General features: G+C 35.7%; 1 protein-coding gene across 9 annotated transcripts in view; it reads left to right on the forward strand.

Annotated features, from left to right (window-relative positions):
- Positions 1–12,822, forward strand: part of ATP2C1 (ATPase secretory pathway Ca2+ transporting 1) — a 187,601-nt gene that overhangs the window by 112,272 nt on the left and 62,507 nt on the right. For all 9 annotated transcript variants that reach the window (XR_002824858.1, XM_023735944.1, XM_012556983.2 and 6 more), the window contains 4 exons: positions 1,737–1,826; positions 4,108–4,143; positions 7,487–7,548; positions 8,049–8,157. Coding sequence is in view for 8 of the 9 variants with exons in the window: in XM_023735944.1 (XP_023591712.1) it covers positions 1,737–1,826; positions 4,108–4,143; positions 7,487–7,548; positions 8,049–8,157 (297 nt within the window). In the remaining variant the exon portion in view is untranslated. The remainder of the gene's footprint in view (positions 1–1,736; positions 1,827–4,107; positions 4,144–7,486; positions 7,549–8,048; positions 8,158–12,822) is intronic.

A 12,822-nucleotide genomic window follows, 5' to 3' on the forward strand; every position in this document is an offset into this window, starting at 1 on the left:
GGGAGTGGACAGCCCCGTAAAACCAAATGAGACTAACGAGGTACAGGAGTCCAGTGACAAGGGCCAGAAAGCAAAAGGGGACAAGGAAGCTGGTGATAGGGAACCCAAGGTTGAGTAAGGATATTGTTGATGTGTTGCGAGATTGTTAACCATTGTCATAGGGCAACATTTGTAGTGACTGTTTGGTGGGAGGCTGTTTTGTTCTGTGGGCCTTCGTCTTGGGTGGGTGTGGCAGAGCGGTTCGAAGAGTGTGTTCGGTATCGCTGAGCTGTGCATGTGGAGGTTTTTTGGGGTCGTGTGTCTTTGGCTATGTATATTTTCACCAAGGTAAAGGGGAGGTTGAGAAGTTGGAGGGTTGATGTGTTGTGGGGTTGTTGACCGATGTTATGAGACAGCATGTGTAGTTCTGTTTCATGGGAAACTGTTCTGTGGGCCTTCACCTGAAGTACAATAGAGAAAAATAAAATATATTAAAAAAAAAAAAAGAGAAGAAAACAAGAAAAAAAACCCAAAAAACTGGGCAGTGAATAAGGAAGACCAAAGAAGAATCCATGTCTTTGAATTACATGTGTTGGCAAAGAGTATTGAGTATACCATGGAGTGCCAGAAGAACAAACAAATCTATCTTGGAAGAAGTACAGCGAGAATGCTCCTTAGAAGTGAGGATGGTGAGACTTCATCTCATGTACTTTGGACATGTTATTAGGAGCGATCAGTCCCTGGAGAGGGACATCATGCTTGGTAAAGTAGAGGGTTAGCGAAAAAGAGGAAGCCCTCAACAAGATGGGTTGACACAGTGATTACAGCAATTGGCTCAAACATAGCAACGGTTGTGCAGATGGCACAGTACTGGGCAGTGTTGCATTCTGCTGTACGTAGGGTCACTGTGAGTCAGAACTGACTCAGCGGCATCTAACAAGAACTAACAAATTGGGTTGGTGCTAGATCCTTTCCCTTTGGATACTGTAGCCTCAACTAGATAATCCATTGCCATCAAGTCGATTCCAATTCATATAGCAATCCTATAGGACAGAGTAGAACTGCCCCATAGGGTTTCTAAGCCTGTAATCTCCATTGAAGCTGACTGCCACATCTTTCTCCTATGGCGTGTCTGGTGGATTCAAACCACCAACCTTCTGAGTGCTTAACCACTATGCCCTCAGGGCTCCTTCTTCAGGTGGATGGATGTTGGGAAGACCAGCCTTGAGGGAAGTCTTAGGCTTCTCCTGTGAAGATCTTAGTGTCTGTTCCTAGCTGCCCCTACAGGCTGTTCTTGTGGTGTGTGGGTCAACCAAAAATTGTAATCTGCACTAATTTACTTAATTTTAGGAATGTTTTAATCTCATAATTTAGTTATGTTACCCAGTATTTAACCTAAATCTTTAGCTTAAAATCATTTCCCACTTTTTCTATCCCTAGTAGAAATTCAGAACAGCTATATTTATTAATCAATTGGAAATACATGTGTACTATAAGGAATTAGTTTTACATATTGATAATTTCTTTTTTTCTGAAAAGGAGCCGTTGTAAAGTAGTATCTTAAATGTAAAATGTAAACAATATTTTGCTTAGTTGAATTGAAATAGATACGTAAAATAAACCAAATGTAGTCTCATTATAATTTTCTAATCATGCTTGTATAGTATTTTTTTTTTTTGGTTAAAGTTTTGCTGAGATAGAACAGAACTGTCGTTCATACAGAACAGTGTTAAATTGCTGTTTGTTTTTACTTTCAGTTTAAAAATCCCCTTATTATGCTGCTCTTGGCTTCTGCGGTCATCAGTGTTATAATGCATCAGTTTGATGATGCCGTCAGTATCACTGTGGTAAGAGACAATATATGTATTTTTGTACTGTTGGTTAATTGTGCAAATTGGGATCGGGTTTTATTTTGGAAAATGAATTGTGAAATCCCTTAATGTTTCTTCAGAGTTTTTTTGTTAATATATGAATTCTGTTTTTAGTTGCAGTAGTCTCCAGTAATGCTCAAGGATCTATGATTGACACATTTGAACAATGTGATAATTTCATAGATATAAAATACTTTATAATACTTTTCCAGTTAAATTTTCAATTTTTCAGCTTTGTCATTGAGAATATGTGTTAACTAATTGTGAACTAAAGCCTGATGTGTGAGATTAAGATCAATCTTTAACAGTGCATGCTGCATTTACTGTGTATGATTTCATTCTTTACAGCTAGTTTATTCTAGCTTTCATTGATTAGTTTCTTCATCTTTTTTTCAATGAAACAGGTTTCATTGTAGTATAAAACTTTGTAGCAAGTACAGTCATTCATTAAAACAAACATTTTGCTTAAGAATACAGTAGAAAATAATGTCAAGTAACAGGTTTTGAATTTTTGCTTGTGGACTCCCAGGAGTCTCTGAGATCCTTTCAGGGGGTGTGTGAGGGCCAAAACTGTTTTCATAATATTTAAACATTATTCGTCTTCATTTTATATTGACATTTGTGTGAATGGCACAAAAGCAATGATGGATAAAACTGTTAGGGCCTTACCACAAATCAAGACAATGACACCCAAATTGTGCTAGTAATTGTTTTATCATTTCTCTTAAGTATGTTCTTGATAAAGCAGTAAAAATTATTAAGTCTTGAGCCTTGAGTACATTCCTTTTTAATATTCTGTGTGATAAAATGGGTAAAGTACTTCTGCATATTGAAGTATGGTGGTTGTCATAAGGCAATGTTTAAGTCGTGAGCTGAACTAGATTTTTACCTGAAGGATGACTGATAGACAATCTATGATTATTAACACCTGGGTAATTGGCAGACTTTTTTTTGATAATGACTGAAGTGAGCCTGTGGCTTCAAGGAAAACTACTGATAGAATTTGCTGCCAATGATAAAATTCAAGCGTTCAAATGATAATTAGAATTTTGGACAATTTTTATGTACCGCCATAAGCTGAATAGTTATTCAATGTTTATGACTTTTCTGATGAGACTTTCTGTAGCGATATCAATTAGTGTGATTTTTTTTGGCTGTTACGAAATTTGTCAACATTTGGATGACTTAAATAACCCAGTGAACCAGTATTTTCTAAACAACCCGTGCATGGTATTATAAGATCATCATTGGTCAGAGATCTATTGAAAATGTAAGGTAAATCAATGGCTTTTAATGTAACAGATTATGAAAAGTTTATTGATATAATTTCAAATTCTGCAGTGCAAATTATCTTTAAGAAACTAATACTTACTGAGTTTTGGTGTAGTAGATACAAAAAATGTCCACAATCATCTGGAGAAGCTATTAAAATACTCCTCCCTTTTCCAGCTGGAAATCTGTGGGAGGCTGGATTTTCTTCATATACTTCAACCTAAACAACATATCTAAATAAATTGGATGCAGAAGTAGATATGAAAATCCAGTCTTCTATTAAGCCAGACACTGAAGATATTTAGAAAATGTTAAAACATTACCACTTTTCTCACATACTTTTTTTGCTTTGGAAAATATAATTTTCATAAAAAGCATTATTTGTGTTAAAATATAATGGGGTTATTACTTTTTTAGATGAATTAAGTAGAAATGAAAACTGAGTAATTGTTGAAGTATTAACTATGATAAATATCAGTAGACATAACCCATAAACAAAAGCTCTCTGTGGTTCTCAGTTGTTAAGAGTATAAAACCAAACCCATTGCCATTGAGTGGATTCTGACACATAGTGACCCAACAGGACAGAGTAGAACTGCCCCATAGGGTTTCTAAGGCTATAATCTTTTCAGAAGCAAACTGCTACCTCTTTCTCCCGTGGAGTGGCTGGTGGGTTCAAACCGCTGACCTTTTGGTTGGTAGCCAAGCGCTTTAATCACTGCACCACCAGGGCTCCTCATGTAAGAGTATAAAGTGGTCTTGAAATTCAAACGTTTGAGACACGGTCCTGGGGGAGCAAGCCACCATCAGTTGTCACTTTCTTCCCCTCAGGCCTCTGGATAAAGTCATGATTTTTGTTTCAGGCATTCTCAAGGCTTAGAATCTGTTATCTTGGTGCTGTGGGTAGAGTCAGAAAAATAAAATGTGGTTATACCTCAATTTAATGTCTAATTTAAAAGGCTGTTATTTTTTGTCGTTTTTTTAGGCAATACTTATCGTTGTTACAGTTGCCTTTGTTCAGGTGAGTAGGTAGCTTATTTTGCCAACATGAAAATGGTATTTTAGTTAATTGCTTAAAAAAATTAAGGTAGTTCAAGGTGATATCTGTAGTCATAGAGGAGTGATGATGCTTATCAGAACATTTTATTTTTTATATTTTTCAGGTAGTTTCACATATAGACAACTTTCCAGCAAGCTTGTGGGACTAACTTGACTGCTTTGATTTAGGTAGTGGGATGAAGAAAGTCTAGTTTTTTATCTGAGGGTGTTAAGAATAACTGAAGCAAATGGAACCAGGAAGCACAATAATAGAAAAAATATCAAGCAGTAGATTATTGTATGTTTCCAGTAAATTCATGGTTATAGTCTTATAACCATATTATGTTTTAATAACTGTTAGAGCTAAGTCTAGAAGAAACTCCCCTCCCCTAAAAAAAAAAGTAGAATTAAAAGGTCAGTTGATGAAGTATTTGAGGAGAATTCTATAGATCTCTGTGAATGATTCCCCTAGCAGAATGATTTACTTATTTACTCACTTTTTCCCCCAATCTTAAATCATTTGAGTTTTTTGGAGGGGAATTAAAAAGCTTCCAATCACTGTTGGTTACTTTTTTTTTTAATTCCTCATTCCTCTGCAGTAGAGATGTCCTGATCTTGTTCAGACTTCCTATTCAGCATAGCCATTGAAACAGTAAATAAAACGTATGGAAGGAACCCCTTTTAAAGTTAATGTCAATAATGTAGATATAGTGTTGAGATTTTTATTAACAATTATAGGCACAAATAAAAACAGGCTTAGTTTTATGTTTATTTAAATATATAACTTCTGCAGGTTTTAGAACAATGTTTCAGAATATTGGAAGGTCTTATTTTATTAGTTAAAAGTTATGAAACATGGTTAATAAGAATAGAAGAATTATTCTGAAGACCATGCTGCTTTGAATCTTAAGACTGTATTTGGAGTGATAGTGGCTATTCTCACATTCACAGTTTATTCCCTGGGTATTTGCCTTCACTATCCTGGCCTCCTATGGTAATTTCTAACTCAGTGAGTTATTAGTTTTATAGTAACCCAGTCGGAATCAGATCATCTCCAGCAAATTTGTGAGCTCCATCATCAGTAGACCATTAGGGATCCTGTTTCTCCGGAATCTTCTTGCTTAGAACAGACACAAGTTGCCCTAGGGCAGTGGAGCTGGTTAGTCTAGCACAGGTCATTGTATGGTGGATGTCATTCAGTATAGCTATTCAGGAAGCCAAATGAGTGGTACAACCCACTGAACGAGTAACTGAAACCTTCTTTCATCTTTAATAATGCTTCAGATGTATGGGATGTGTGCCCTTTTTCAGAAGGCTTCCCACAAACTTTATCACTACAAGTGGAAGACCTTAGTGGTTTGTTCTTTCTGGTACATAGAGAGCTGTCAACCTTCAAAAAAAAAAAAAACATAAAATTGTGATTTTGACAGTCAGTGTGGAATTTTACACAGATAATTTGCTATACACTTTTAAAATGCAGTGGCTGAGACCATCTGCTAAATATCTTTATGGTAGGTTCATTTTGGAAAACTCAAGAAAGGATCAAAACATTTATGAAAAGCCTAATTTCCAATTGGTAGGTCTGGCTTCTTACACAGATGTGACCCTTTTAACCAAGGATGCCTATGAAACCAACAAGATTTTTATAAATAACAATTTAAAAACCTTCTCTAAAAACATCCTACTTACTGTCAGTTGAACCTTTATAAAAGATGTATCAAATTCTTAATGCTTTATCATTATCCAGTATTTTTGTTTTTACCTAGGAGAAGAGTGCTTTTTATATCCTTTTTATATTTATGTCTGCCTGTCTTTCTCTCTTTCTAATCCCCATTCCCCATCCACCCTCTTAAACTCCTTCCCAGCCATAAAAATAGCTAATTGTAATCAAATGACAATGTCATCTTACAATGAATTTGGAAAATAAGTTTTAGGTATTCATTAGAAATGACCCTCAAGGTAAGTAGCCTTTTGTTTTTGGTAGTATGTTAAGTGGTCACGTGAGGTAGAAGGATCTTTGTAGTTGTATGGAGTTACCTGTTGCCGCCGAGTCAATTCCAACTCATAGTGACCCTGTAGGACAGAGTAGAACTGCCCTATAGAATTTCCAGGGAGCTGCTGGTGGAGTCAAACTGCTGACCGTTTGATTAGCAGCCAAGCTCTTAACCATTGCACCACCAAGGCCCACTTGTAGGAAGTAGAGGCTAAGAAAACAGGAGGAGGACATAAAGGTTGGGTGGCTTCTGTGTCACTTATTTTTAGGATCTAGGATTGGTATTTTCTAGCCTTTTATGCAATTTTTGGATAAAGTGTCCAGATTCTTTAACGTCCTTGTGGTGGTCAGGGAGTGTCTTACAATTTTTATATTTGTAGATTATCTTTATTACATATTTATATGTCCTGCCAAGTAAAGACTGATTTAGTTATGTTATTCTCATACAGCTTTGCATTTTCTATTTGAAAAGGTTTGATGGATGTGAAATTTTGACTGCAGTTGTTTCAAAAACTCTCCCTGCCTTTCACCCCAACCACTTCCCCCTTGCCCCCTTTAACTGGTTATCCAGAGATTCGTGTCCTTACTGCAGGCATGAGGCAAAAATAGCAGTGATGTTGTATAAAGTAAGACTGCTAAAGGAAATGTGAACTACAGAGTATAGTGAGGTGGAGGATATCTGACTCTCAGCTGTGGTTATATGGATGTAAGAAGGCTGGAGCATCAAAAAGAGCTAGGACTCCCGGCAGTTTTCCCTTTCTGATAATTCAGATGATAGGAAAGGTATCCATCAATGTAGGGCCAGCCACATCTCACTCCTTGTTTAGCTGATATTTTTTCCAAGCAAATTTAATCCATAAACCATTGCAGTTAGCGTGGGTTTAAATCCTCAGAACAAGTGTTGCTTGCAGTTAATTGTCTTTGACTGCTTTAGTCTTTAAATACTAAGCATAAAATTCTTTAATTTTGAGGCTCAATGATGTTAAGAACTTTTAATAACTCAAAACTATATACTCTTGTACACACTAATCAGCTTTCTTCATTTTTTTTTTAATAAATAAGCTAAGATTTGCACATTGAATATTAAAATATAAAATTTGGGAGAATAATAATCAAAATTGTTTGATCACTATAATTTAACTAATGAGAGCAAGCTTTTATGGGTAGGAATATAACCACAGGTAAAGGAAAGGATAAAAATGGGGGAAATTTAAAAATAATGATTGAAATTAATATTTAACTATGTCTGTTGTGGAATATAGTCATAGGAACATATATAATTGTACTTCATAAGTATTTTGTTCTGTTAATCTCTACTTTTTCTTTTGAATAGGAATATCGTTCAGAAAAATCTCTCGAAGAATTGAGTAAACTTGTGCCACCAGAATGCCATTGGTATGTTCCATGTTTATGATAAGAATTTCTACCCTTTTAAAAGTGATTATCACAAGCTACATATGGCTCCATATTTGTGTAAAGATATAAAAACCATTAATCAGACATGAAAAATTCATGTTCTGTTCACTATAACAAATTGCAGTATTAAAACTTTGAAGTTCTAATTTTGAGATCCTTGAGACATGAATTTATTCAACAGATAGTTTTTTTACATGTGAGTATCTGCCAAGCACTGGGCCAGGGTCAGTAATGAACAAACAAACCCAGATGGTTCAGAGGTAGCTTCAGTTTTTACATTTGAAAAATGAGCCAGATTTTCCAATGACCTGCCATCTAAGCATCTTAATTACCAAGAGCACAGAAACAATCCTTTTCTTGGTTCTTACTTCACTTATCTCCTTGGAGGTGGTAATAAATAGAATGTTTTCCCTTGGGCAAGCCCAGTGGAAAGCATTTTTTTAGATGAGAGTCATGATGGCGTCTGTTTCTTGGTACAGTGTGCGGGAAGGAAAATTGGAGCATACGCTTGCACGAGACTTGGTTCCAGGTGATACAGTTTGTCTTTCTGTTGGTGACAGAGTTCCTGCTGACTTACGCTTGTTTGAGGTAAGTTTGGGAATCTTATTTGTAAAGCATAGTTAATAAGACTAGAAGAATTATTCTGTATTTAGAGGAAAAGTGAAATACTATCATATAATCCTGAAGATCATTTTGTTTTTAACCTTAAGACTGTATTTGGAGTGATAGTGGTTATTCTCACATGAACAGTTTATACCATGGGTATGAATTTGTGAAAAGTGAAAATACTTGGATGTAGATCAGAGGATAAACATTAGCAGTTTTAAGGATTAACACATAGTTGATTTGAAACATTTACTTTTCTAGTTTAAAAAGTGACATATGTAAATGTGCTTTTTAAAAAAATTGTATTTTAATGTGATTAAGGTGAAAGTTTACACAGCAAATTAGGTTTTCATTGAACAATTTCTACACAAATTATTCACTGATACCGCTTACATTTTTCACAATATGTCATCATTCTCATTCATTTTGTTGTGATTGTACAATTTCTAGAACTCTAGTTTCCCTGCCACCTTACCTTTTGATCTTTGCTTTAGAGTAATTTTTGACCGTTTGGCCTCATAAAAATGATTTTTTAAAGGAGCATATTACTCACGGGTGATACTCTTTATTTTATTAGCCAGTCTGTTGTTTAGCTAAAAGGTGACCTCAAGAGGTAATTTTGGTTTAAGATTTAAAGACTGTCTCAGGGCAGTAGTAGTCTCGGGGAGTCCTCTATTCTCAACTGGGCCAGTAAGTCTGGACTTTTTAAGAACTTGAGTTCTGTTACATATTTTTCTCACCAGCAACAACCAGAAAATATGTGTATAGGCATATATGTATATGAGTTTGAATATGTGGGTACATATGTGTGCACAAATAGATATATCTGTAGACATGTACATACAGGTATGTGTGCGCATGCATGTACATACGTATATATAATAAACCACATAGGGGACACAGTTACAGATACTTCTTAGACATAACCAAATACCTCATGAGATTGGTTTTCTGGGTTTGAAGACTTAGGACCAAAATCTCATGGGACAACTCAGTTAATTGGCATAATATAACTCATAAAGTGTATGTAAACATATTATATATACACACACACACACACACACACACATCTTGAATCTTCTGAGGCGTCCATTTAGTACATCAGATCTTTGTGGAAAACCTATGTATTAGGCACTGTGTAAGAAACAAAGATGATAAGATAGAATTCTTGCCATCAGGGAGCATACTATTTGTGTATGCAAATCACTCACCATAAAATAAGATAGAACTCAGTGAGTAAGAGAAGTACAAAGAAAAAGGGTATGGAAATTTAGAGAAGGGAGAGGTCACTTTTGATGTAGGTGAGACCAGAGAATGTCACAGACAGCATGGATTTTGGTGGTGATGATTGAAGAGTAGTATTGGACAGAGATGATGAAGACAAAATGAATCAACAGTATTCAGGTCACTGGGAGCTTTCCAGTATATGATATAGGGCTAGGGTACATTAAGGGTAGAAAATGTATGATGGAATCAGATTCAAGAGGGTCTGGAATGTGAAACTCCACTTCAGATTTTATTCCTTAGGAATTAGCTCTTAAAGCTTATGTGCACCTAGTAAATGATGTTACTTTTAATCTGGCTGCAATGTGTAGCATAGATTGAAGGGATGAGAAATGTAGTTAAGCACCTAATTTAAGAGGTCTTCATAGCCCATTAGCATGCTAACCTCATCCGCTATTGGAATTAACAGCTGTTCATTGACACTTATAGAGCTGTCAGTCTTTATACTGACGATGTCCCAAAGTTCTCATACAGAGCTTATAAAAAGACCTTTTTGAACTATGGTAAGAACAGACTTCATTTAATCTTAAAGTAGAGGTCTTTTTTCCAAATACTTAAAATTTATCCTCAGAAACATATAATCAAATTGCTGTAATTGGGTGAGTGGGAATAATTTATAATACAACAAGTATTAGGAATAGTATACATTTTACTTTTTACCTTCTTTCTCCCGTTTGCAGGTCTTTTTATGTTACTTCTTCATTTCTGCTCCCTTTCTCTTGTTCCTGATACTTAGTTTATGCAATATCTTGTATTATTCTTCAGAGATTGGGTAGTCCTGTTATATGACATGTCATCTGCCCCCAAAGAGCACTAATTTGAATTCATGGAGTTGATGTTATCTGTTCTGGAGTGCTTCTCTTCCAATTCAGAAACAGGCCTCATTAGTGGGATAGTAAGAAGATAGTGTTTTCTGTGGTTTGAAAAATATGAACAGTGTAATGACAGAAACTTCAAAATACCACGTGGCTTGGTAAAGTATTTTAGGGTTTTCATTTAAATAAGTGTTAATTGATCTGAGAATTAAATGTCTCAAAGTTTACATATAAATACTAAAAAACCTATCAGTATGAATTAGTATGGTTTTGATCCACTCAGCGAAATATATATTGAAGATGTTATAAGTTCAGTAAGAAGGAAGTTTTTACTTTTTAGAGATTGATGTCTTAAAAATTATAAAGCATATGCCTTGTAGAATAACTTATTAAGTGTTAGTGTTCTTCCTACATGTTAACTTTTCAAACACTTTATCAGCACATGTTTTATTCTGCAGGCTGTAGTTAGGTTGATTTTGTTATAGTTAATCCATTTTTACATATGTGGTTGCTCTTCTTTTTTTTTTTTTTAAATTCCCTCTTCCCTAATTCTGCTCTATTTGGTTTGCCTACTATTTGGTCCCATAAGCAGGCTTTCCCAACCACTATGATAGTAGATTGAAACAACCTTCCTAAAAGATTTGAGCATTTTGTGCTGCTTTTAGATTTAAATGTACTGACTTAGGACATAAGTCATAATAAGACTGATAAGGTCAATTTCTCGTTTGGACACAGGCTGCTAGCTTTTTGGGGACTACATTGGCTTGTTAGAGTTTTGTTTGGTTATGGTGATCTTTGGATAATTTCGCAAGGCTAGCTGGTCGTTTGATATCCTAAATGAAATAAACTCTTCATTATGGTTTAAAGGAACCAGAAAACTCCTCAGTCGATGTTGGGATATCAATAATTACTCACTAACAAAGCACATGGATTTCACTTTAGAAAAATCGAGCCCCTGGACTTCTGCAGTGTCGCTGTCTTTTTGTGGACTGGACCCAAGATTAAGGTTGCCACTTTAGCATCGTCATGCTGCACCTCTATGGTTCTTGTCATGAATTTCAATGGGTAGTGTTTCGGATTTTGGCTGTAAATCTTAATTGGCTCCATAGGAACATCTTGTCAGCATAGTCAAGTGACCTGACTGCTATGCATCTTTTATCTGGTATTATCTGTTCATAGGCTGAGACTGGCATTTGTAAGTACTTTTAAAAGAATATTAAAATTGATAACTTGAGGAATTTTGTGTTGTTTGTTGTTTCCTTGCCCAAGTCAGTTTTCCCTAAGCCAGGGGAGAGAGCCAGAGCCACAGTGTGTTGGTGGTAGTAACTTTCCCAGCTCAGGAGCCTGAGAGCCACTGGTGGACAGTAAAACTTAGAGGAACTGTTTTTTACTGAAAAACTGTGGGCCTGTTTTTTATCTTTCCCCCTGAGAGTTTTTATTTTAATTTTAAAAAGTATTTGAGAAATGGCACCATTGGACAATCGGAGGTGGCCAAGGGATTGGTCAGTCAGTGACTTTAAATGAAGCAATCTTGTAGCCTGTATATATCTGCATAACAGTGCATTTTAACCTTTGTGAAAAACCACATATTTTCCATATGTTCCAGGGGAAGTCTATATCAGTGTTTGAACAAAGAATCTTTTACAAGAGAAAACAATGTAAAAGTCATACGAAAGACTTTTTTTTTGGTCTGTTGAAAATATTTTACTTTTTTTAGTTATAACTTTCTAACTAAGCCCAATACATTGCCTGATATGGTAGCAGATTTTTCTTTCACACAGGATTCTGAATGAATACTTCCATGGACATTTTCTTTTGTGGTTTATGTGCTTAGGGCTGCCCCATATCATTGTCTTTGAGAACTGTCTTCAAGATCTAGACGCTGGCTGCAGCTGCCTTTTTTTAAAACTGAATTTTTGATCTGATGGTTTTCTAAATGTATCAGACTTCTTTTTAGAGAATTAGTACCACTTGTGGGGCTGAGAGCCAAGATTTGTTCATTTTTATGATGGTAGATTATTAGATCATTTTAACCTGGGCAGAAAAGCTGGCTCCATTAGAGCCAAAGCCTACTGGGGCCAAGCTCAGAAGTCCAAACTCAAGCCAGTTGTCATTACATAATGAATAGTTTTTGGTATCCTCAGGGCGTATTCTTCGGGTTCCCTGGTTCTAAGGGAAAGTAAGAATTAAAGATAATGGACATGATTGAGCAGGCATAGGTTTACTTTGACCACCTCTCACCTGAAGGAAGGGGTAAGTGATAGTCTTCTCCACTGAAACCTTCTTGGCTTTTATCCCTATTTGCATATTCTCATACAGCCCTTCGTTAAGAACCACTAGCAAGCAGCTTCTTCCATGGTAGGTAACTCCATTGCTAGAGCCAGCTTTCTGTGTCAGAGGAGTCTGACTTCCTGGATTACAAAATACATTTCCATTTTCTCAATGAAAAGCTTTATATTCTGGCAAAATCCACGTTGCAATTCTGATTTGGTTGGCTGTACTTTTTAAGAAAACGATCTTTTCAAACCTTTTATAGAATATAAGCATG

Source organism: Trichechus manatus, unplaced genomic scaffold (genome assembly GCF_000243295.1).
Source record: "Trichechus manatus latirostris isolate Lorelei unplaced genomic scaffold, TriManLat1.0 scaffold00084, whole genome shotgun sequence".
NCBI classification, from domain to species: domain Eukaryota; kingdom Metazoa; phylum Chordata; class Mammalia; order Sirenia; family Trichechidae; genus Trichechus; species Trichechus manatus.